General features: G+C 48.1%; 1 protein-coding gene across 1 annotated transcript in view; it reads right to left on the minus strand.

The window, feature by feature from the left end:
* The window catches only part of LOC144601181 (tumor necrosis factor receptor superfamily member 6-like), a 38,905-nt gene extending 26,882 nt beyond the window's left edge, over window positions 1–12,023 (minus strand). The window contains exons 1-5 of the mRNA XM_078413140.1: window positions 11,849–12,023; window positions 6,301–6,484; window positions 4,378–4,509; window positions 2,920–3,031; window positions 796–872 (exon numbers count right to left, since the gene is read on the minus strand). Coding sequence (XP_078269266.1) covers window positions 796–872; window positions 2,920–3,031; window positions 4,378–4,509; window positions 6,301–6,484; window positions 11,849–11,890 — 547 coding nt within the window. The 5' untranslated portion in view covers window positions 11,891–12,023. The remainder of the gene's footprint in view (window positions 1–795; window positions 873–2,919; window positions 3,032–4,377; window positions 4,510–6,300; window positions 6,485–11,848) is intronic.
* Window positions 12,024–24,017: the final 11,994 nt, after the last annotated feature.

A 24,017-nucleotide genomic window follows, 5' to 3' on the forward strand; every position in this document is an offset into this window, starting at 1 on the left:
AAGCATTCATAGCAAGAGGATTTGAGTATAGGAGCAGGGAGGTTCTGCTGCAGTTGTACAGGGCCTTGGTGAGACCGCACCTGGAGTATTGCGTACAGTTTTGGTCTCCTAATCTCAGGAAAGACATTCTAGCCTTAGAGGGAGTACAGAGAAGGTTCACCAGATTGATCCCTGGGATGGCAGGACTTTCATATGAAGAAAGACTGGATAGACTAGGCTTATACTCGCTGGAATTTAGAAGACTGAGGGGGGATATTATTGAAACATATTAAATTCTTAAGGGGTTGGAGAGGCTAGATGCGGGAAGATTGTTCCCGATGTTGGGGAAGACCAGAACCAGGGGTCACAGCTTAAGGATAAGGGGGAAGTCTTTTAGGACCGAGATGAGAAAACATTTCTTCACACAGAGAATGGTGAGTCTGTGGAATTCTCTGCCACAGAAGGTAGTTGAGGCCAGTTCATTGGCTATATTTAAGAGGGAGTTAGATGTGGCCCTTGTGGCTAAAGGGATCAGGGGGTATGGAGAGAAGGCAGGTACAGGTTATTGAGTTGGATGATCAGCCATGATCATATTGAATGGCGGTGCGTACAGGCTCGAAGGGCCGAATGGCCTACTCCTGCACCTATTTTCTATGTTTCTATGTTTCTATGTGACGGGGAGAGCGTACAAACTCGGTCGGGATCAAATCCAGGTCTCTGCCGCCCGCAAGGCAGCAACTCTACCAGCGCGCCGCCCCCATCTTTTGAGTGGTTCAGCTAACACCACATATAACAGAGAGAAAGAGAGATACACACCTTCTGTCTTCGGACGGCAGACCGTGTTGTTGACGCTTGTACAAGCCCGGACAACTTCTTCAGTGTCCGCAGCACATCTGGGGGAGAGGAGCAAAAAGTTTCAGGAAGGAGCCGATTCCAGGAAGCAAAGCGCAGAACCTTCAGCCAGTCAGCTCTGACTGAGGAGACGCGTCTTAAACATAAAGGGCGGCGCGGCGGGTGGAGCTGCTGCCTCAAAGCGCCAGGGAACCCGAGTTCGGCCCCGACCACGGGCGCTGTCTGTACGGAGTTTGCACTTCCTCCCTGTGACCTGCCATGGGTTTTCTCCGGGTGCTCCGGTTCCTCCCGCACTCAAAGGCCGTGCAGGTTTTGTAGCTTAATTGGCTTTGGTAAAAATTGTAAATTGTCCCTTGTGTGTAGGAGAGTGCTAGTGTACAGGGTGATCGCTGGCCGGCGCTGACTTGGTGGGCTGAAGGGCCTGTTTCCGCGCTGTATCTCTAAAGTCTAAATCTTACTTTCCGTGACAGATAGTCGTAGAGTCATGCAGCAAGAAAACAATCCCTTCGGCCCGACTCGTTCATGTTGACCCATGATGCCCCATTTAAGCTAGCTCAATTTTCAGGCTTCTGGGGCCTATCCCTCTAAACCAACATTTGCAGTTCCTTCGATCCACATCCTTCGTCTAAACTGTACCTGTCCAAATGTATTTTAAATGCTGTTACAGTGTCTGCCTCAACTACCTCCTCTGGCAATTCATTCCATACATCCACATCCCTCTGTGTGATAAAGTTGCCCCTCAGATTCGTATTAAACCTCGCCCCTCTCACCTTAAACCTAGTGCCCCTCTGGTTCATGATTTCCCTACTATGGGCAAAAGACTATCTATCTACAGAATCTATCCATCTATCTATCCATCTCGTGGTTTTATAGAACTCGAAGGGATTTATCGGAGTTGCTGCCTCAACAAGGCAGCCAGCATCATCAGAGACCCACACCACCCTGACCATGCACTCATTTCACCACTGCCATCGAGAAGAAGGTACAGGAGCCTGAAAACAGTAACGTCCAGGTTCAGGAACAGCTGCTTCCCTACAGACATCAGGCTATTAAACACTACAACCTCCAAATAAGCTCTGAACTTCAATAGACTATTATTATTATTATTATTATATTTACTGTGTACTATGTTTACATATTCTGTTGTGCTGCAGCAAGTAAGAATTTCATTGTTCTATCTGGGACACATGACACTCTTGACTCCATAAGATTGCCCCTCAACCTCCTGCGCTCCAAGGAATCAACTCCTAGCTTGCCAAACCTCTCCCGACAGCACAGCCCCTCAAGGCCTGGCAACATCCTGGTGAATCTTCTCTGCACCCTTCATCTCGTGGCATCTGACAGATTCACTGGTCACTCTGCGGGACCTTCAGCAATCCAATTTAATTTTAGTAATTTCGCAGTGAGGCCCTCCTGAGTTTGGACAACCACAGAACAAAAAAACGAATCTGCGGCACGGTGGCGCAGCGGTAGAGTTGCTGCCTTACAGCGAATGCAGCGCCCGAGACTCGGGTTCGATCCTGACTACGGGCGCCGTCTGTACGGAGTTTGTACATTCCCCCTGTGACCTGCGTGGAGTTTTTTCCGAGATCTTCGGTTTCCTCCCACACTCCGTACAGGTATGTAGGTTAATTGACTGGGTAATATGTAATTTTTTTTTAAATTGTCCCTAGTGTGTGTAGGATAGTGTTAATGTGCGGGGATCGCTGGGCGGCGCGGACCCGGTGGGCCGAAGGGCCTGTTTCCGCGCTGTATCTATTGAACTCTCTCTTAAATCCATCCAGTGATTTGGCCTCCACTGCCCTCTGTGGCAGAGAATTCCACAAATTCACAACTCTCTGGGTGAAAAAGTTCCTTCTCACCTCAGTTTTAAATGGCTTCCCCTTTATTCTAAGACTGTGGCCCCCTAGTTCTGGACTCCCCCAAACATTGGGAACATTTTTCCTGCATCTAGCTTGTCCAGTCCTTTTATAATTTTATCTGCATCGATATTGTCACATGTGTCAATAAAATATCCAACAGAAAGCATTCAATCCGCAGTTCCACGTTTCTCCGCTCCAAGCCGTCGTTCGGTTTGATAGTACTTACTCTTTGCAAGATGAACACCGGTTGCAAGGCCCTGGAGTCTCACAGAAGAAGTTGCTTCTGCAACGGCATTTCGTGTCGTGGGTCGTGGTACAATTCTCGTCTGTTTCATGACCTGCGGAGGTGAAGGAGATCGACACAAAAAGCTGGAGTAACTCAGCGGGACAGGCAGCGTCTCAGGAGTGAAGGAATGGGTGACGGTTCGGGTCGGGACCCTTCTTCAGGCTTGCTAAGGAGTTTTTGAAATAGTCAAGGAGCATGGAAAGAGAGGCAGAAATAGCAAGGTTATTTCTCTGCACGAGTATTTTCCAATGGAAAGCTGGATTTAACCTGCTCACTGGAAGATGGCAGGAAAAACGAACATTGCTGACCAGAGGTGTCACAAAATGCTGGAGTAACTCAGCAGGTCAGGCAGCATCTAGGAGGGAGGGAATGGGTGACGTTTTGGGTCGAGACCCTTCTTCAGACTCTGAAGAAGGGTCTCGACCGGAAACGTCACCCATTCCCTCTCTCCTGGATGCTGCCTGACCTGCTGAGTTACTCCAGCATTTTGTGACACCTTCGATTTGTACCAGCATCTGCAGTTATTTTCCTACACAACTTGCTGACCAGAGGGGTTATCTGCTGAGGATAATTTCTTGCGGGAATAAGGATCATTTGTTTTTAAAAGCAGACACAATACGATGGAATGATGGCGCCGCGGTAGAGTTGCTGCCTCACGGCGCCAGGTTCGATCCTGACTACAGGTGCTTGCCTGTACGGAGCTTGTACCTTCTCCCCGTGAGTTTTCACCGAGATCGTCGGTTTCCCCCACACTCCAAAGACGTACGTTGTAGGTTGGTTGGCTTGGTATAAATGTAAATTGTCCCTAGTATGTGTAGGATAGTATTAATATGCGGGGATCGAGACCCTTCTTCAGACTTCATCTGGAGGAAACCTACGCAGTCACAGGGATCAGACCCTGAACAGTTCATAAGTCCATAGGTTCCAGGAGCAGAATTAGGCCATTCGGCCCATCAAGTCTGCTCCTCCATGCAATTCATGGCTGATCTATCTTTCCCCTCTCAACCCCATTCTCCTACCTTCTCCCCATAACCCCTGACACCCGTACTAATCAAGAATCTGTCAATCTCCGCCTTAAAAAATATCCATTGACTTGGCCTCCACAGCCGTCTGTGGCAATGAATTCCACAGATTCACCACCCTCTGACTGAAGAAATTCCTCCTTATTTCCTTTCTGAAGGTACATCCTTTAATTCTAAGGCTGTGGCCTCTGGTCCTAGACTCTCCCACGAGTGGAAGCATCCTCCCCACATCCACTGTATCCAGGCCTTTCACCATTCGGTAACTTTCAATGAGGTCCCCCCCTCCATCATTCTAGACTCCAGCGAGTACAGGCCCAGTGCCGCTAAAAGCTCAAGGTCGAATGATATTGGGACAACGTTACGTACGTTTACTTACCATTACCCTTTTGACATGACTTGCATCGATCACAAGAATACAAAATATTTTCACTTTCTGTAAACGTGTTGGGTTCACATTCCCGGCAGACGGAGGTCTCGGTTTTACTGCAAGTCTTTTTCAGGTACCGACCTTAAACGCAAGTAAAGGAAATGTAAAGATGGAACATCAAACATAAAGTGCAGTGCAACACAGGAACAGGCCCTTCGGCCCACAATGTCCGTGCCGACCTGTGGCACGATCCACTAAGTGGAGCTCCTGCCTGACAGTTCCTGCCCGAGACCCAGGATCGATCCCGACTAAGGGGGGCTGTCTGTCCGGAGTTTGCACGTTCTCCCCGTGACCTGCGACCTGGGTTTTCTCCGAGTTCCTCGGTTTCCTCCCACACTCCAAAGACGTACAGGTACTTGGTGGTTAATTGGCTTGGTGTTAAACGTATTCAATGTAAAATTGTCCGTATTGTGTGTGTAGGGCAATGTTAACGTGTGGGGATCGCTGGTCGGCGCGGACTCAGTGGGCGCTGCTTCTCGCAACTAAACGAAACTTATCTTGTCAACCTGCGTGTCTTTCATTATCCCTCCATTACATGAACAGTTTCTACCCAGCTGTTATTATTATAGAAATAAAGGACGCACCTTTAGAAAGGAGACGAGGAGGGGTGGCTTTGAATGCCACTGAACCGTCCTCTCATCGGCTGCAGAGCAGTCCTGACCTCCCATCTACCTCATTGACGACCTTTGAACAATCTTTAATTGGACATTAACGGATGTCAAATGTTGCACAAAATGTCGTCCCCTTTATCGTTTATCTGCGCACAGTCAAGTGGACAGCTTGATTTTATAGCCTTTTCTTTCATTGTAGATGGGACGTTGAGAATTGAAATTGGGAGGTCACGTTGCAGTTGTATAAGACATTGATGAGGCCGCATTCAGAGTATTAAGTATAAAATTATAAATGGACTGGACAACCTAGATGCAGGAAAAATCTTCCCAATGTTGGGGGAGTCCAGAACCAGGGGGCCACAGTCCTAGAATAAAGGGGAGGCCATTTAAAACTGAGATGATAAAAAAAACTTTTTCACTCAGAGAGTTGTGAATTTGTGGAATTCTCTGCCACAGAAGGCAGCGGAGGCCAATTCACTGGATGAATTTAAAAGAGAGTCAGATAGAGCTCTAGGGGCTAGCGGAATCAAGGGATATGGGGAGAAGGCAGGCACGGGTTACTGATTGTGGATGATCAGCCATGATCACAATGAATGGCGGTGCTGGCTCGAAGGGCCAAAAAGCCTCCTCCTGCACCTCTTTTATATTTTTCTATGTATTGTGTTCAGTTCTGAGCACCGTGTTGTAAGGAAGATGTTGTCAAGCTGGAAAGGGTACAGAAGTGAATTATAAGGATGTTGCCAGGACTAGAAGGTCTGAGCTATAGTTAGAGGTTGGGTAGACTGGGACTCTATTCCTTGGAGTGCAGGAGGATGAGGGGTGATCTTAAAGAGGTGTATAAAATCATGAGAGGAATGAGATCAGGTAAATGCACAGAGTCTCTTGCCCAGAGCAGGTGAATCGAGGACCAGAGGGCAGAGGTTTAATGAGAAGGGGAAAAGATTTATTCGGAATCTGAGGGATAACCTTTTCACACAGAGGGTGGTGGGTGTATGGAACCAGCTGCCAGACGAGGTAGTTGAGGCCAGGACGATCGCAACATTTAGGAAACTGTTAGACAGGCAAATGGATTGGACAGGTTCAGAGGGATATGGGCCAAACGTGGGCAAATGGGACATATTGGTTGGCGTGGGCAAGTTGGGCTGATTTTGGATGATCAGCCATGATCATATCGAATGGAGGAGCTGGCTCGAAGGGCCGAATGGCCTACTCTTCCACCTCTGTTCTGTGTTTCTATGTTTCTGATGGACTTCGCGCTCACCTGCAGGGCATCTGGGACAACATTTGTTTGAAGCTTCCTCCCAATACTCCTGAGGCCCACAGTTGTTCTGTCTCTTCAACCTCCTGAGGCCAGTCAGAGATGCACCGAAGGTATTGTTCATCGATGACTCCTTTTGAGCCACATTATACTCCGTCGGACGGGATGGATGAGCTCCTCTTAGGTTCTGCACAAAAAGAACGCAGCACTGATGTACAATATTGCCACAGGTAGACGCGCACAGAGTCTCTTGGCCAGGGTGTAGGGGAATCAAGAACCAGAGGACATGGGTTCAAGGTGAGGTGGGTGGGGGGGGGGGGGGGGAGAAAAGATTTAACAGGAACCTGAGGAGTAACAATTTCACACAGAGTGGTAGGTGACTTTAGAGGTTAAAGATAAAGAGCGGCGCGGTGGCGCAGCGGTAGAGTTGCTGCCTTACAGCGAATGCAGCGCCGGAGACTCGGGTTCGATCCTGACTACGGGCGCCATCTGTACGGAGTTTGTACGTTCTCCCCGTGACCTGCGTGGGTTTTCTCCGAGATCTTCGGTTTCCTCCCGCACTCCAAAGACATACAGGTATGTAGGTTCATTGGCTGGGCAAAATGTAAAAATTGTCCCTAGTGTGTGTAGGATAGTGTTAATGCGCGGGGATCGCTGGGCGGCGCGGACTCGGTGGGCCGAAGGGCCTGTTTCCGCGCTGTATCTCTAAATATGGCGCTGAAACAGGATCTTCAGCCCACCGAGACCGCTCCTACCGTACACTAGCCCTATCCTACACACTAGGGACAATTCACAACACGCAAACCGTACGTCTTTTGACTGTGGGAGGAGACCAGAGCCCCCAGAGAAAACCCTCGCGGTCACAGGGAAAATGTAAAAACTCTGTACAGACAGCGCCCGCAGTCAGGATCGAACCCGGGATCTCTGGCGCTGCAAGGCAGCAACTCTACCGCTGCACCACCGCACCGCCCGTAAGACAGTTAGACAACATAGTGCACAGATTTCTAATCCAGCTTCATAGGTTCATAAGTGATAGGAGCAGAATGAGGCCGTTCGGCCCATCAAGCCAACTCCGCCATTCAATCGTGGCTGATCTATCTCTCCCTCCTAACCCCATTCTCCTGCCTTCTCCCCATAACCCCCGACACCCGTACTAATCAAGAACCTCTCTATCTCTGCCTTAAAAATATCCAATGACTTGGCCTCCACAGCCTTCTGTGGCAAAGAATTCCATCGATTCACCACCCTCTGACTATAGAAATTCCTCCTCATCTTCCTAAAGGAACGTCCTTTAATTCTGAGGCTATGACCTCTAGTTCTAGACTTTCCCACCAGTGGAAACATCCTCTCCACATCCACTCTATCCAGGCCTTTCACTATTCCGTACGTTTCATTGAGGTCCCCCCTCATCCTATGTTAACTCACATGTTAACTTAATGAGCATTGTACAGCTAGTGGTGTCATTTGCTGCACAGCTGATGCCCGAAATAGGCTGATAATAAAATACTGATAGAAACAGGCCATTCGGCCACCGAGTCCATGCCGCCCATCGATCACCCGTTCACGCTAGTTCAATGTTATCCCACTTTCTCATCCACTCCCCTTCACACAAGGGGCATTTGTTTGGTCACCTTTTTCACCCCCAGCCTTCACCACTTATTCTACCCATTTGCCAATCAAATGTCCTCACCCCATCCCCTCACCTGTACCCACCTATCACTTGCCGGGCTTTGACCCGCCCCCCCCCCCCCCCCCCCCCCCCCCGCCTCTCTTCCAGCTTTCTTCCCCCCACTACTACAATCATTCTGAAGAAGGGTTCCAACCCGAAATGTCACTGATCCATGTTCTCCCGAGATGCTGCCTGACGCACTGAGTTCCTCCAGCACTTAATGTTTTGGCCAAGATTCCAGCATCTGCAGTTCCATTAAGGTAATCGGGTCAATGGGGAAATTGACCCGATTACATTAAAATGTGCGAACATCGACCGTGGCCTAGTGAGGGAGCGGCTGCATCACAGCGCCAGAGACCCCGGTTCGATCCTGACCTCGGACGCAGTCTGTATGGAGTTTGCACGTTCTCCCCGTGACCTGCGTGGGTTTTCTCCGGGTGCTCCGGCTTCCTCCCACACTCCAAAAAGCCTAGAAACATAGAAAATAGATGCAGGAGTAGGCCATTCGGCCCTTCGAGCCAACACCACCATTCAATATGATTATGGCTGATCATCCAGAATCAGTAACCCGTTCCTGCTTTTTCCCCATATCCCTTGATTCTGTTAGCCCTAAGAGCTAAATCTAACTCTCTCTTGAAAACATCCAGTGAATGTTTTCTTTGCCTTCTGTGGTGGAGAATTCCACAGATTCACAACTCTCTGTGAAAAAGTTTTTCCTTGTCCCAGTCTTAAATGGCCTACCCCTTATTCTTAAACTGTGACCCCTGGTTCTGGACTGCCCCAACATCGGGAACATTTTTTCTGCATCTAACCTGCCCAATCCCTTAAGAAATTTACAAACTGCAGGTTTGTAGATTAATTGGCTTCTGGAAATTACCCCAAGTGTGTGTGGGTTAGAAGTAGATAAGGGGGGGGGGTTTTGCTGGTCGGCACGGACTCGGTGGGCTGAAGGGCCTGTTTCCGCGTGCTGTATCTCTAAACAAAAGTACTTCATCCACGTCTACCCTCAACCTTTATGGAACTTTCTCATGTAATAAAGAATAAGGGGTAGGCCATTAAGGACTGAGATGAGGAAAACGTTCCCCCCCCCGCCCCCCGAGAGTTGTGAATCTGTGGAATTCTCTGCCGCAGAAGGCAGTGGAGGCCAATTCACTGGATGTTTTCAAGGGAGGGTTAGATTTAGCTCTTAGGGCTAACGGAATCAAGGGATATGGGGAAAAAGCAGGAACGGGGTAGTGATTTTGGATGATCAGCCGTGATCTTATTGAATGGCGGTGCTGGGTCGAAGGGCCGAATGGCCTACTCTTTCACCTATTTTCTATGTTTCTGTGTAACCACTGGTGATGCAACACTTTCACCTCTTCTCTTCCCACCATTCAGAAACTGTTCTGTCCATGTAAAGCGATGATTCACTCGCACTCATTGGCTTCGGTAAATACATTGTGATTCTCCCTCGTATATGTGTCTTTTTTCCTGTAAACCAGTTCCTTGTTTCAACAGCTTGAATTGTCAGTTTCCAATTCATTAACACTTGCAACATTAACCTCTCCCACTCCACAGTTTTTGTTTTAAATAACCAATTCCTCAGGAGAGGTGAGGAAACTAGACCCTTTACAAAGTTCTACAGCGGTGCTAAAGGTAAGACACAAAACGTTGGAGTCACTCAGCGGGCCAGGCAGCATTTTGTTTGGAGAAAGGGAATGGGTGACCTTTCGGGTCAAGGCCCCTCTTCCGACTGAGGGGTGATACGAGAGAATACGCAGAACTCTCAGAGCCGAGAACCCAAATGCATTGACTACCAGCCCGCTTGCTCTAACGCCCCAAACAGAGAAGGAAAGGCATGTTGTGACAGGTTGCACGGCTGATCAAATTAATCGACGAGGTTGCCCAGAGACGACGGCATTCGGAAAGAGATTCAAAAGCACGCAAAACTCCACGAGCAACTCAGAGGGTCGGGCAACGTGCGTGGGACCCTTCTTCGGACTAAAACATCGGTGAAACATGTTTCCCTCCCTCCCTCTCCAAATACTGCCTGGCCCACTGAGTTACTCCAGCACACACCATTTCCCCAGTTTCACTTAATCTCCAAAACACGACACTTTGTGTAAAAAAATATCACACGAGCGTTGGAGTAACTCGAGTGCATTCAACTCTAAGTACTGTATTTTGTAAAAGTATAAAAGTATTTTATACAGGTTACTCCAGCATGTTGTGCTGAGTTACTCCAGCATTGTGTGATACCTTCGATTTGTACCAGCATCTGCAGTTGTTTTCCTACACAGAGTATTTATACATATATCGCATATATATATATAACATAATTGTAAATATAAAAGTATTTACACAAAAGTCGCCATTTTACTCACACTTTCGCATAAATACAAACATTGTCATAAGTCATAAGGCCATAAGTGATGGGAGCAGAATTAGGCCATTCGGCTCATCAAGTCTACTCCGCCATTCAATCATGGCTGATCTATCTCTCCCTCCTGACCCCCATTTTCCCGCCTTCTCCCCATAACCCCTGACACCAATGATTATTTAAATGCACAAATTGGGCAACATTTGCATTGTACAAATACAAAAATTGGAATAAGTACAAAAATCGTGCATTTTATACACGAAGACTTATTCTGTATTAGACAAAAGTTTAAAAAAATTGTGTGTAAGAAGGAACTACTGGTGCTGGTTTATGCAGAAGACGTTTTTACAGAACCAGGGGCCACAGTCTAAGAATAAAGGGGAGGTCATTAAAAAAACTGAGGCGAGAAAAAACTTTTTCACCCGGGGAGTCGTGAATTTGTGGAATTCTCTGCCACAGAGGGCAGTGGAGGTCAATTCACTGGATGAATTTAAAAGAGAGTTAGATGGAGCTCTGGGGGCTAGTGGAATCAAGGGGTAAGGGGAGAAGGCAGGCACAGGTTAATGATTGTAGGTGGATCAGCCATGATCACAATGAATGGCGGTGCTGGCACGAATGGCCAAATGGCCTCCTCCTGCACCTATTTTCTATGTTTTCTATGCTAAGACAGACACAAAATGCTGGAGTAACTCAGCGGGTCAGGCAGCATCTCTGGAGAGAAGGAATAGGTGGTGTTTCGGGTCGAGAGCCTTCATCCTAACCTGGTAAAATGTAAAAGTGTAACATTTTCTGTGTCTCCAAAATACTTTCACTGTGTCTCTACAGTGCCCGGACTTGGCAAAGTAATGTTTAAGAGTGCATTAGAAACATAGAAAATAGGTGCAGGAGTAGGCCATTCGGCCCTTCGGCCCTTCAATATGATCATGGCTGATCATCCAGCTCAGTAACCTGTACCTGCCTTCTCTCCATACCCCCTGATCCCTCTAGCCACAAGGGCCACATCTAACTCCCTCTTAAATATAGCCAATGAACTGGCCTCAACTACCCTCTGTGGCAGAGAATTCCACAGACTCACCACTCTCTGTGTGAAGAAATGTCTTCTCATCTCGGTCCTAAAAGACTTCCCCCTTATCCTTAAGCTGTGACCATTGAAGACACACAGCGAGAGGCAGTTTTGTAACTCTTCGCCACCACTCCCTCCCTGCCCCTGTTGTTAAACTGAAATGTCCCTCGTATGTCGTAAATGTCCCTTAGGCGGCTTACACGCCAGCTCTGTGAATGTGCAAGGCAGACGCAAAAAAAAATGCTGGAGTAACTCAGGGGAGAGAAGGGGGGGGGGGGAGTGGGTGACATTTCGGGTCTGAAGAAAGAAGTGTCTCGACCCGAAACATGGCCCATTCCTTGTCCCCAGAGGTGCTGTCTGTTCCCAGCTGCGTCTCTCCTCGGTGTAAAAAACCAACAGGCAATCTGCATTTCCTTCCAACGCTACGCCCCAAGTTCACAAAGTTGGTGTAACTCACCGGTAGATACAGCACCACTACGACCAGCAAGGTCAGGTCCATGTTGGTGAACCCCAGACACCAGACACCAGACCCCCCACTCGCCTCTCCAGTTTTGTTCTGCTCTGAAGTGTCCCTGGCAGCCAGAAGGTGAAATTAACTAACACCAGTTGGAAATGTACAGCGAGGCGAAAGTGAAACAGTCGGCTCGCTTACTGTAACTCCCACCCCCTTGTAAAGCTGTCATACGACAGGTCCCCGCCCTTGCTCTCTCCAGCTCTGAACAGTGGCTGTGCTATTCCTTACACTCTCAGCCCAGGGGGGCAGCAAGACCAGGACATCAGTCATAGAAACATAGAAACGTAGGTGCAGGAGTAGGCCATTCGGCCCTTCGAGCCTGCACCGCCATTCAATGTGATCATGGCTGATCATCCAACTCAGTATCCTGTACCTGCCTTCTCTCCATACCCCCCTGATCCCTTTAGCCACAAGGGCCACATCTAACTCCCTCTTAAATATAGCCAATGAACTGGCCTCAACTACCTTCTGTGGCAGAGAATTCTGGCAGTCTGAAGAAAGGTCTCGACCCCGAAACGCCACCCATTCCCTTCTCTCCTGAGATGCTGCCTGACCCATTGAGGCCCATTGAGGAGGCGCTGTGAACTGTTTTGTATGTGCTGATATGTTTGTGTGCTACTGTATGTTTCATGTTTTCCTTAGTACCTAAACAGATGTACAGCACTTTGGTCAATGTGGGTTGTTTTTAAATGTGCTATACAAATAAAATTGACTTGACTTGACCCGCTGAGTTACTCCAGCATTTCTCGTGATACTTTCGATTTGTAAACCAGCATCTGCGGTTATTTTCCCCACAAGACCAGGAAAGGCGCTCACTCGGGCTGGAAAGGCTGTGCTTGAAAGATCAAAAAACACCCGGCCGCTTCCGGACTCGAACAACGATGGACAAGAGGTGCAGGAGGAGGCCAATCGGCCCTTCGAGCCAGCACCACCATTCAATGTGATCATGGCTGATCATTCTCAATCAGTACCCCGTTCCTGCCTTCTCCTCATTTCCCTTGACTCCGCTATCCTTAAGAGCTCTATCTAACTCTCTCTTGAAACCATCCAGAGAATCGGCCTCCACTGCCTTCTGAGGCAGAGAGTTCCACAGTTTTACAACTCTCTGGGTGAAAAAGTTTTTACTCATCTCTGTTCTAAATGGCGTACCCCTTATTCTTAAACTGTGACCCCTGGTTCTGCACTCCCCCAACATCGGGAACATGTTTCCTGCCTCCAGCGTGGCCAATCCCTTAATAATCTTATATGTTTCCATAAGAACCACTGAGTGAGTGGGCAGGTGCAGTATAATGTAGATAAATGTGAGCTTATCCACTTTGGCGGCAAGAACAAGGAGGCAGATTATTATCTCAATGGTGTCAGGTTAGGAAAATGGGAAGTGCAACAAGACCTGGGTGTCCTTGTACACCAGTCGCTGAAAGTAAGCATGCAGGTACAGCAGGCAGTGAAGAAAGCTAATGGCATGTTGGCCTTCATAACGTGAGGATTTTAGGAGTAATGAGGTCCTTCTGCAGTTGTACAGGGCCCTGGTGAGACCACATCTGGAATATTATGTGCAGTTTTCTCAGAAGGCAGTGGAGGCCAATTCTCTGAATGCATTCAAGAGAGAGCTAGATAGAGCTCTTAAGGATAGCGGAGTCAGGGGGGTATGGGGAGAAGGCAGGAACGGGGTACTGATTGAGAATGATCAGCCATGATCACATTGAATGGCGGTGCTGGCTCGAAGGGCCGAATGGCCTCCTCCTGCACCTATTGTCTATTTTGGTCTCCTAATTTGAGGAATGACATCCTTACTATTGAAGGAATCCAGCGTAGGTTCACGAGGTTAATCCCCGGGATGGTGGGACTGTCATACGAGGAAAGTTTGGAAAGACTGGGCTTGTATTCACTGGAATTTAGAAGGATGAGGGGGGATCTTATAGAAACATATAAAATTATAAAAGGACTGGAGTTGTGAATTTGTTGAATTCTCTGCCACAGAGGGCAGTGGAGGCTAATTCACTGGATGAATTTAAAAGAGAGTTAGATAGAGCTCTTGGGGCTAGTGGAATCAAGGGGCATGGGGAGAAGGCAGGCACAGGTTACTGGTTGTGGATGGTCAGCCATGATCACAATGAATGGCGGTGCTGACTTGAAGGGCCTAATGGCCTCCTCCTGCACCTGGACATCAGTCTGGTCTCGACCCCGAAACGCCACCCATTCCCTTCTCTCCTGAGATGCTGCCTGACCCGCTGAGTTACTCCAGCATTTCTCGTGATACTTTCGATTTGTAACCAGCATCTGCGGTTATTTTCCTACAAGACCAGGAAAGCGCTCACTCGGGCTAGAAAGGCTGTGCTTGAAAGTTCAAAAACACCCGGCCGCTTCCGGACTCGAACAACGATTTTTTATGTTTTTAAAAACAATGACGTTTTTATATTTCTATGTAACACTGTGTAGCATTGTACACACAGGGCCTTCCTCTGGCTATTCACTTTATGGTCATAGAGTGATACAACGTGGAAACTGGCCCTTCGTGCCAGCTTGCACACACCCACCAACATGTCCCCACCCGCCTGCGCTTGGCCAATGTCCCTCCTAACCTGTCCATGTTCCTGTCTAACTGCTTCTTAAATGTTGGGATAGTCCCAGCCTCAACCACCTCCTCTAGCAGCTCGTTCCATACACCCACCACCCTTTGTGTGAAAAAGTCACCCCTCGGATTCCTATTCAGTCTTCTCCCCTTCACCTTAAACCTATGTCCTCTGGTCCTCGATTCACCTACTCTGGGCACGAGACTCTGTGCCTCTACAATACAATACAATACAATACAATATATCTTTATTGTCATTGTACCCAGGGGTACAACGAGATTGGGAATGCGCCTCCCATACGATGCAATAATTTAGGTAATTTAGACAGCAGCAACCCAACGAAACGAAACAGTTGTAACAGTTTTGGACAGGGTAAAGTGCAAGTTGATCTATGCGTTGTGGCCATCCGGATCAGCAGGACCGGTTCATAGCAGCTATGGCCCTGGGGGTGAAGCTGCCCGATCTATTCCTCCCATGATTTTATACAGGGTTGGCGCAGACCTACTGCCTTGCAGAGCTTGCAGCGCCACAGGCCCGGGTTCGATCCCGACCACGGTTGCTGTCCGTTGCGGAGTTTGTACGTCCGCCCCGCTACCTGCGTGGTGTTTCTCCGAGATTTTCGGTCCCCTCCCACACGAAGAAGACGTGCAGGTTTTTCAGGTTAATTGACCCGCTATAGATGTAAAACTGTCCCCAGTGTGTGTCGGATCGTGTTAATGTGCGGGGATCGCTGGTCGGCGGGGGGGGGGGAAGGACCCGTTTCCGCGCTGTATCTCGAAACGAAACTAAACTAAAAGGAATTCTGGAAATAGTTTTTAAAAAATAGACCAACTTGTCACGTTGACCCAAGAACTCACCCGCCATGATTAATAATGAATCTTTCGATATGACAACGCCTTCTCTATATTTAGCCGCAACCGCTTCCATGCACCTGCCTTCAGAAAAGCAAATGACACATGCATGTGTTTCATGCAGATTCCTCCCCCATCCTGATTCTCCGACCAGTCTGACTGTCCTCCTGGTTCAACCTTATCTTTGTCCGCTTCCTTGTCACCTTCACCCAGCTAACGATGATGGATTCTACATCTTCCTTCAACCCCCGTCCCCTTTGATGTCCCAGTTTTCACACCTTACCCTTCCACGTCTCTTGTGCTTTCCCACTCCCCTAAACTCTCAGTCTGAAGAAGTGGTCTCGACCCGAAAACCTCACCCATTCCTTCTCTCCGGAGGTGCTGCCTGCCCCTCTGAGTCACTCCGACATTTTGTGTCTACCTTCAGTAACAAATAAAATCGCGAGTGGAGTAGATCGGGCAGATGCGCAGAGTCTCTTCCCCGGAGTAGGGGAATCGAAGGCCAGAGGACATGGGTTCAAGGAGAAGGGGGAAAGATTTAAGAGGAATCCGAGGGGTAACTTTCTCACACAAAGGGTGGTGGGTGTATGGAACAAGCTGCCAGAGGAGGCAGTTGAGGCTGGGACTTTCCCAACATTTAAGAAACAGATAGGTACATGGATAGGACGGGTTTGGAGGGATATGGACCAAGCGCAGGCTGGTTGGACTCGTGTAGCTGGGACATGTTGGCCGGTGTGGGCAAGTTGGGCCGAGTGGCCTGTTTCCACACTGTATCACTCTATGACTCCATGACTCTAAACAAGGCCGTTCAGGCCTTGCGTGTAGTGAAGTGGAGCATTTTACAAGTGGTGGTTTTGACATCTGGTAACTGAGTGCCTGCAGCAGCCAGTATGGCATTGTAAGCTTTGCACTTTGCACGGTTGACTTCCTGCCTTGCCTCAGAGAGACACAAAAAGCTGGAGTAACTCAGCAGGACAGGCAGCACCTTTTAGTTTAGTTTAGAGATTTTAGTTTAGAGATACAGGGCGGAAACAGGCCCTTCGGCCCACCAGGTCCGCGCCGACCAGCGATCCCCGCACACTAGCACTAATCCTACACTGGGGACAATTTTTACATTCACCAAGCCAATTTACCTACAAACCTGTACGTCTTTGAAGTGTGGGAGGAAACCGGAGATCTTGGAGAAAACCCACGCAGGCCACGGGGAGAACGTACAAACTCCGTACAGACAGCACCTGTAGTCGGGATCGAACCCGGGCCTCCGGCGCTGCAAGCGCTGTAAAGGCAGCAACTCTACCACTGCGCCACTGTGCCGCCCTCTGGAGAGAAGGAATGGGTGACGTCTCGGGCCAAGATCCTTCTTCAGCCTCTCTCTTTGGTGACAAGCCAATTTAGTTTGAAGTGGGAAAACGCACACCTCCAGATACCATTGGAAATGAATGATTTGGACGAGAGGATTGAAGGCTTTGGGGCAAAGTTTGCGGATGATACGAAAATAAGATTATTAAGGGGTTGGACACGTTAGAGGCAGGAAACATGTTCCCAATGTTGGGGGAGTCCAGAACCAGGGGCCACAGTTTAAGAATAAGGGGTTTAGGCCATTTAGAACTGAGATGAGGAAAAACTTTTTCAGTCAGAGAGTTGTGAATCTGTGGAATTCCCTGCCTCAGAAGGCAGTGGAGGCCAATTCTCTGAATGCATTCAAGAGAGAGCTAGATAGAGCTCTTAAGGATAGCGGAGTCAGGGGTTATGGGGAGAAGGCAGGAACGGGGTACTGATTGAGAATGATCAGCCATGATCACATTGAATGGCGGTGCTAGCTCGAAGGGCCGAATGGCCTCCTCCTGCACCTATTGTCTATTGTCTATTGAGACAGCACCCGTAGTCTGGATCGAACCCGGGTCTCCGGCGCTGCAAGCGCTGTAAGGCAGCAACTCTAACGCTGCGTCACCGTGGCCGCCCTTAGGGACATGCCAAATCTCTTTAGACATCTAAGAAAATAGCGGAGGTACTACACCTTCTTTGTGGTAACTTCCAGGTGTTAGTCCAGAATCGGGGACGGTTTCTTCCCAGCTGTTATCGGGCAACTGAACCATCCCACCAACAGAGAGCGGTCATGAGCCACTATCTTCCACAATGAGGTCCCTCGGGGCTATCTTTAATCGGACTTCACTGGACCTTATCTTGCACCAGCCCTTATTCCCTTTATCATGTATCTGCACACTGCAAAATGGCTCGATTGTAATCATCAGTGGTCTTTCCGCTGACTGGTTAGCCCGCAACAAAAGCTTTTCGCTGTACCTCGGTACACGTGACAATAGACTAAACTCAAACTCAAATACGAGTCCATACTCACTTGAGTACAGAGAGCAGATTTACGTATAATATTCCAGAGCACAGAATCCAGAGGATAGAGAGTCAGCAAGTCTTAGAGTCATTCAGCATGGAAACAGGCCACTCAGCCCGACTCCACCATGCCGACCAGCATGTACCTGTAACATCTCACCTGGCCCCATTTGCTTGAGTTTGGCCCATAATCCTCTAAAGCCTTTTGAAAAGGCTTTTCACTGTACTTCGGTACGCGTGACAATAAACTCAACTCAACTAAACTAGGCTCGGTGTGTGGGAAGGAACTGCAGATGCTGGTTTAAACCGAAGATAGACACAAAAAGCTGGAGTAACTCAGCGGGACAGGCAGCATCTCTGGAGAGAAGGAATGGGTGATGTTTCGGGCCGAGACCCTTCTCCAGACGTCTGAAGAATAATTTATCTATCTCTGCCTTAAAAATATCCACTGATGGCCTCCACAGCCTTTGAACATACTATCTAGGGGGGGAGGGGGGGGGGGGAGGGGGGGGGGGGAGGGAAACTGGAGGTATGTCAAGGTACAGAACAAATAGCTGAGCTATTCGGCAAAGGTTGAGTAGGCTGGGACTCTGTTCCTTGGAGCGCAGGAGGATGAGGGGTGATCTTATAGGGGTGTATAAGATCATGAGAGGAATAGATCGGGTAGATGCACAGAGTCTCTTGCCCAGAGTAGGTTAATCAAGGACCAGAGGACGGGTTTAAGATAGAGAGGAAAAGATTTAATAGGAATCTGAGGGGTAACTTTTTCACACAAAGGCTGGTGGGTGTATGGAACAAGCTGCCAGAGGAGGTAGTTAAGGCTGGGACTATCCCAATATTTAACAAGCAGTTAGACAGGTATATGTACTGGTACATAAATTCCTAACTAGTCTGAAGAAGGGTCTCGACCCGAAATATCACCCATTCCTTCTCTCCAGTGATGCTGCCTGTCCCGCTGAGTTACGCCAGCTTTTTGTGTCTCTCTTCGGTTACAACCAGCATCTGCAGTTCCTTCCTAGACTGGTACATGGATAGGACAGGTTTGGAGGGACATGGGCCAAACGCTGGCAGGTGGGACTAGTGCAGCTGGGTCATGTTGGCTGGTGCGGGCAGGTTGGGCCGAAGGGCCTGTTTCCACTCTATGACTCTTCGAAACCAGCGTGAGGTGCAGATGGAGTCAATGGAAGGGAGGTTAGTTTCTGTGATGGCCCACAATTCACTGCAAATTCTTGTGGTTATCAGGTCACAAGTCATGAGTGATAGGAGCAAAATTAGGCCATTCGGCCCATCAAGTCTACTCCATCATTCAATCATGGCTGATCTATCTCTCCCTCCTAACCCCAATCTCCTGCCTTCTCCCCGTAACCTTCGACACCCATACTAATCAAGAATCTATCCACCTCTGCCTTAAAAATATCCATTGACTTGGCCTCCACGGCCTTCTGTGGCAATGAATTCCACAGATTCACCACCTGATAACCACAAAGATTAGCATGTTGGTGTAGGGAGGAAATGCACATGTTGATTTACACCAAAGATAGGCAGGAGGAGCTGGACCCAGAGATTTGTGAATCTGTGTAATTCTCTGCCGCAGAAGGCAGTGGAGGCCAATTCACTGGATGTTTTCAAGAGAGAGTTAGATTTAGCTCTTAGGGTTAAAGGAATCAAGGGATTATGGGGGGAAAGCAGGAACGGGGCACTGATTTTAGATGATCGGCCATGATTATATTCCTAATCCTGCACCTATTTTCTATGTTTCTATGTTTCTACATGGGAAGGTTGGAAGGGATGTGGACCAGAGAGGCAAACGAGACCACCTTGGTTAGGGCAACTTGGGCAACATGGATGAGTTGGGCCGAAGGGCCTGTTTCTGAGCCCCACACAGCTCTGTGACTCTGCCATTTATTGTGCAGGCAATGTTTTGAAGACATCCATCTGCCCATAAATATGTTCTGAAATGGGCCTGACCACAAACGGGGGCTTTCTGTTGGGTCATTTATTTACCAACCAAAGGGAACCCCCGAAATGTCCAATATTCGGTCGCCTTCAATAATAATAATATCGTTCCCCTTTCATTTTAGACGATCCAAATGAAGAAATGCGAGGTGATTTCCAACAAGTAACATTGTCCACTTAGAATTTTTGTTTCCTGTTGAAAGTGTGTTGGTTTTGAATCGAGACGTTGGCTCGCTCCGTGGGTAAAACTCTCTCTGGAGAGTTTGAAAGGGTTTTTTTTTAATGGGCATAGTCTCTCGCCAAAGCTCTCGGATGACTATTTATGGGAAATAGAATCACTTTGTGTGTGAAGAATCCGCTCCAGTCCGAAGTAAGGACTGCTGCAACAATTGCAGTTGTAAGACTCTCTCTCTCTCTCTCTCTCTCTCTCTCTCTCTCTCTCTCTCTCTCTCTCTCTCTCTCTCTCTCTCTCTCTCTCTCTCTCTGTGTGTCTCAGCAGTGCTATTAACCCTCGTGGTTTCCCACTCACCCCACCAGTGCTAAGCACGGCTCTTGATTTTCCAATTTAGGTAAAGGCCGTTTGCCTGGGGAGCCTTTAACACGAGGAGAGTGCAATGTTCAAATATGTCTCTCTCCCTCTCCCTCCGTCCCCCTCCCTCCCGCACTCTCTCTCCCTTCCACCTCTCCCTCCCTCCCTCTCTCTCTCTCTGTCCCTCCTTCCCCATTTTTTCTCTCTCTCTCCCTCCCTTTCTCTCTCCCCTCTATATCTCTCCCTCTTTCTCTCTCCCCTCTATCTCCCTCCCTCCCTCTCTCCCTCCTCCCCCTCCCCTCCCTCTGTTAATTTTTCTGCCCCTCTCACACAATCTCTCTCTCCCTACCTCCCTCTCTCTCCCTCTGTCAATGTCCCTGTCTTTCTCACACTCAATCTCTCCCCCACTTAATCTCTCTCTCTCCCTGCTCCCTCCCTCCCCTCTCTCTCCCTCCCTCCCCCACCCTTTCTCTCTCCCTCTGCCCCTCTCTCCCTCTATCTCCCTCCCTCCCCTCTCTCTCTCTCCCTCTCCCTCCCTCCCCACCCCTCTCTCTTTATCCCTCCCTCCCTCTCTCTCCCTCTGCCAATTTCTCCATCTCTCTCACACTCAATCTCTCCCCCACTCAATCAATCTCTCTCTCCCCGCTCCCTCCCTCCCCTTCTCCCTCCGCCTCTCTCTCTCCCTCTCTCCCTCCCTCTCTCTCCCTCTGTCAATTTCTCCGTCTCTCTCACACTCAATCTCTCCCCCACTCAATCTCTCTCTCTCTCTCCCCGCTCCCTCCCTCCCTCCGCCTCTCTCTCTCTCTCTCTCTCCCTCTCCTTCCTTCCCTCCCTCTCTCTCCCTGACGTTAGATACAGAGGGGATGGTACATGATAGATGTCCCCATACAACTCAAGTTGTGCAACTCCTGAATTCCACAGTCGGCACATTCTTTGCACTGCCATGTCTAAATAAGGAAGAGAATGTCTGAAATGATTTTAATTCCTTGGATTTTGTTTACAGATTAAGTCATCGGCGTTGTTGCATTCCTTATATGATGCATATGGGGAAGGGGATTGCGTAGACTCGAGTATTGTACTCTTTAGATAGTAACCTTCCTCACTTCAATCACGGATAGTTTTAGCTCCACTGTGTGAAAGTCTGTTTCCATGTTCCCCATTATTAAGCTGAGCAAATAAACCATTTAGTCGCCAATTTATTCCACAGAACTAAATCCAGGGCTTTCTCAAATGTAATTCACTGTTTATAAGTTCATTAAGTCACAGGAGCAGAATTAGGCCATTCGGCCCGTCGGGTCTAGAAACATAGAAACATAAAAACATAGAAACATAGAAAATAGGTGCAGGAGTAGGCCATTCGGCCCTTCGAGCCTGCACCGCCATTCAATATGATCATGGCTGCTCCACTCGTCCATTCGATCGTGGTTGATCTATCTTCCCCTCTCAACCCCGTTCTCCTGCCTTCTCCCCATAACCCCTGACTCCCATACTAATCAAGAATCTGTAAATCTCCGCTTTAAAAAAAAACATTGTCTTGGCCTCCAAAGCCTTCTGTGGCAATGAATTCCACAGATTCACCACCCTCTGACTAAAGAAGTTCCACCTCACCTCCTTCCTGAAGGTACATCCTTTTATTCTGAGGCTGTGCCCTCTGGTCCTAGACTCTCCCACTTGTGGAAATATCCTCTCCACATCCACCCTATCCAGGCCTTTCACCGTTCGGTGCGTTTCCATGAAGTCCCCCCTCATCCTTCTAAACTCCAGTGAGTATGGGCCCATTGCCATCCAACATTTAATTTGAGTTAAATTAATGTTATGATTCGAATGGGCGAGTATGTTTCACATAACATAAATATAGTTACACACTCACATTAGTTTATATATATATATAGTTTATATATATATGCTAATATATATACTATATATGTATGATATATGTGTGTGTGTGTGTGTGTGTGTGTGTGTGTGTGTGTGTGCGTGTGTGTGTGTGTGTGTGTGTGTGTGAAACTATATACATAATTATATATGCATTCATGCAACTTTCTATGTTAATTTGTATGTACATTAGTTTATATATTAGTATATATATAAACTATATAAACTATATATATGTAACTAATATATATAGTTGCACATATAATTTCACACACACACACGTGTATCTGTGACATATATATAAAACTAAATATATGTAATTATAGACATACGCAACAATATATATATAAAACACACATATATATATATATATATATATATATATATATATATATATATATATATATTCGTTTATATATATATTTTCATTAGTTTATATATATATATATATATATAAATTGTTGCATGTGTCTATAATTACATATATTTTGTTTTATATATACAGTCACACAGACACAGACACACATGAGATACTGCCATCGCAGCTGCGGCTTGCCTGCAGTCCGTCTGTCTTTTGTGTTTTTTGTTGTTTTTGTCTGAATTGTAGTTTTAATATGGTGTAGGGTTTGTATGTTATGGGGGGGGGGGGGTGGGAGGGAACGGGAACTGTAAAATTCTCTCTCCCGAACGGAGACGTGACCTTGTTTCTGTGTCGTGTCTCCGTTCCCACTGCGGCCTACCAGCGGCCATGCACCTGGGACCACCTGGGGCTCTGGTTTGCAGAGCCCGCGGCCCGGACTCACCACCTGCGGCGCTGGCTGCCTGCGGATGCTGCGGGAGCGGCTGCGACTCGTCTCCGGAGGCTCCGGCGCAGGCCGCGTGGACGTCGGAAGCCCGCAGGCCCCTGGATGGGGGCCGACATCGGGAGCTCCGGCAGCGGCAGCGACAGAGTCTTCGCCCACCCCGAATCGCGGGGCTTGGGTCGGCCCGCCGCGGACCTTTCACCGTCCGGCGCGGCCTGGAGTAGGCCGCGGGATTTTCCACCTCCCAGCGGGGGTTTCAATGTCGGGAGCCCCGACCGCCCCGACGTGGCAACGACAACAGCCTGACCGCAGGACAAGACGGCAGGGGAAGAGAAAAGACATTATGGCCTTCCATCACAGTGAGGAGGGACTGGAGGAGACTCACTGTGATGGATGTTTCTATTTGTTTGGTGTTAGTTTGTGATTGTGTGTGTTATTGCATTTTTATTGATTATTCTTATTGGTCTTATTGTTCAACTGCGGGTAATGTTTCATTTCACTACACATTTATGTGTATGTGACAAATAAACGCACGGTAGCGCAGCGGTAGAGTTGCTGCTTTACAGCGAATGCAGCGCCGGAGACTCAGGTTCGATCCTGACTACGGGTGCTGTACTGTAAGGAGTTTGTACGTTCTCCCCGTGACCTGCGTGGGTTTTCTCCAAGATCTTCGGTTTCCTCCCACACTCCAAAGGCGTACAGGTATGTAGGTTAATTGACTGGGTAAATGTAAAAAATGTCCCTAGTGTGTGTAGGATGGTGTTAGTGTGCGGGGATCACTGGGCGGTGCGGACTTGGTGGGCCGAAAAGGCCTGTTTCTGCGCTGTATCTGAAATATGAAATATGAAAATAAACGACTATTGACTATTGACTATTGACACGCGTGAGACACCAACACAGTGAGGAACGTAGGGAATCCGCTGTGGTGGGTGTTTATGTTAACTTTTATGTAGTTGTGTGTCTTGTTGCTTTCTTTTTAGTATGGATGTTTGGTAAATCGAATTTCACTGTACCTTAATTGGTACACGTGACAATAACTGACCTTGAAACCTTGAAACACATACACGCACACACATATATATGTTTTATGTATGTATATTTTCTGTATATGTGTGTGTGTGTATATATTTCTCTCTGAAGTATATATATATATATATATATATATATATATATACTGTT

The sequence above is a fragment of the Rhinoraja longicauda genome, chromosome 16 (assembly GCF_053455715.1).
Source record: "Rhinoraja longicauda isolate Sanriku21f chromosome 16, sRhiLon1.1, whole genome shotgun sequence".
Taxonomy (NCBI): Eukaryota; Metazoa; Chordata; class Chondrichthyes; order Rajiformes; family Arhynchobatidae; genus Rhinoraja; species Rhinoraja longicauda.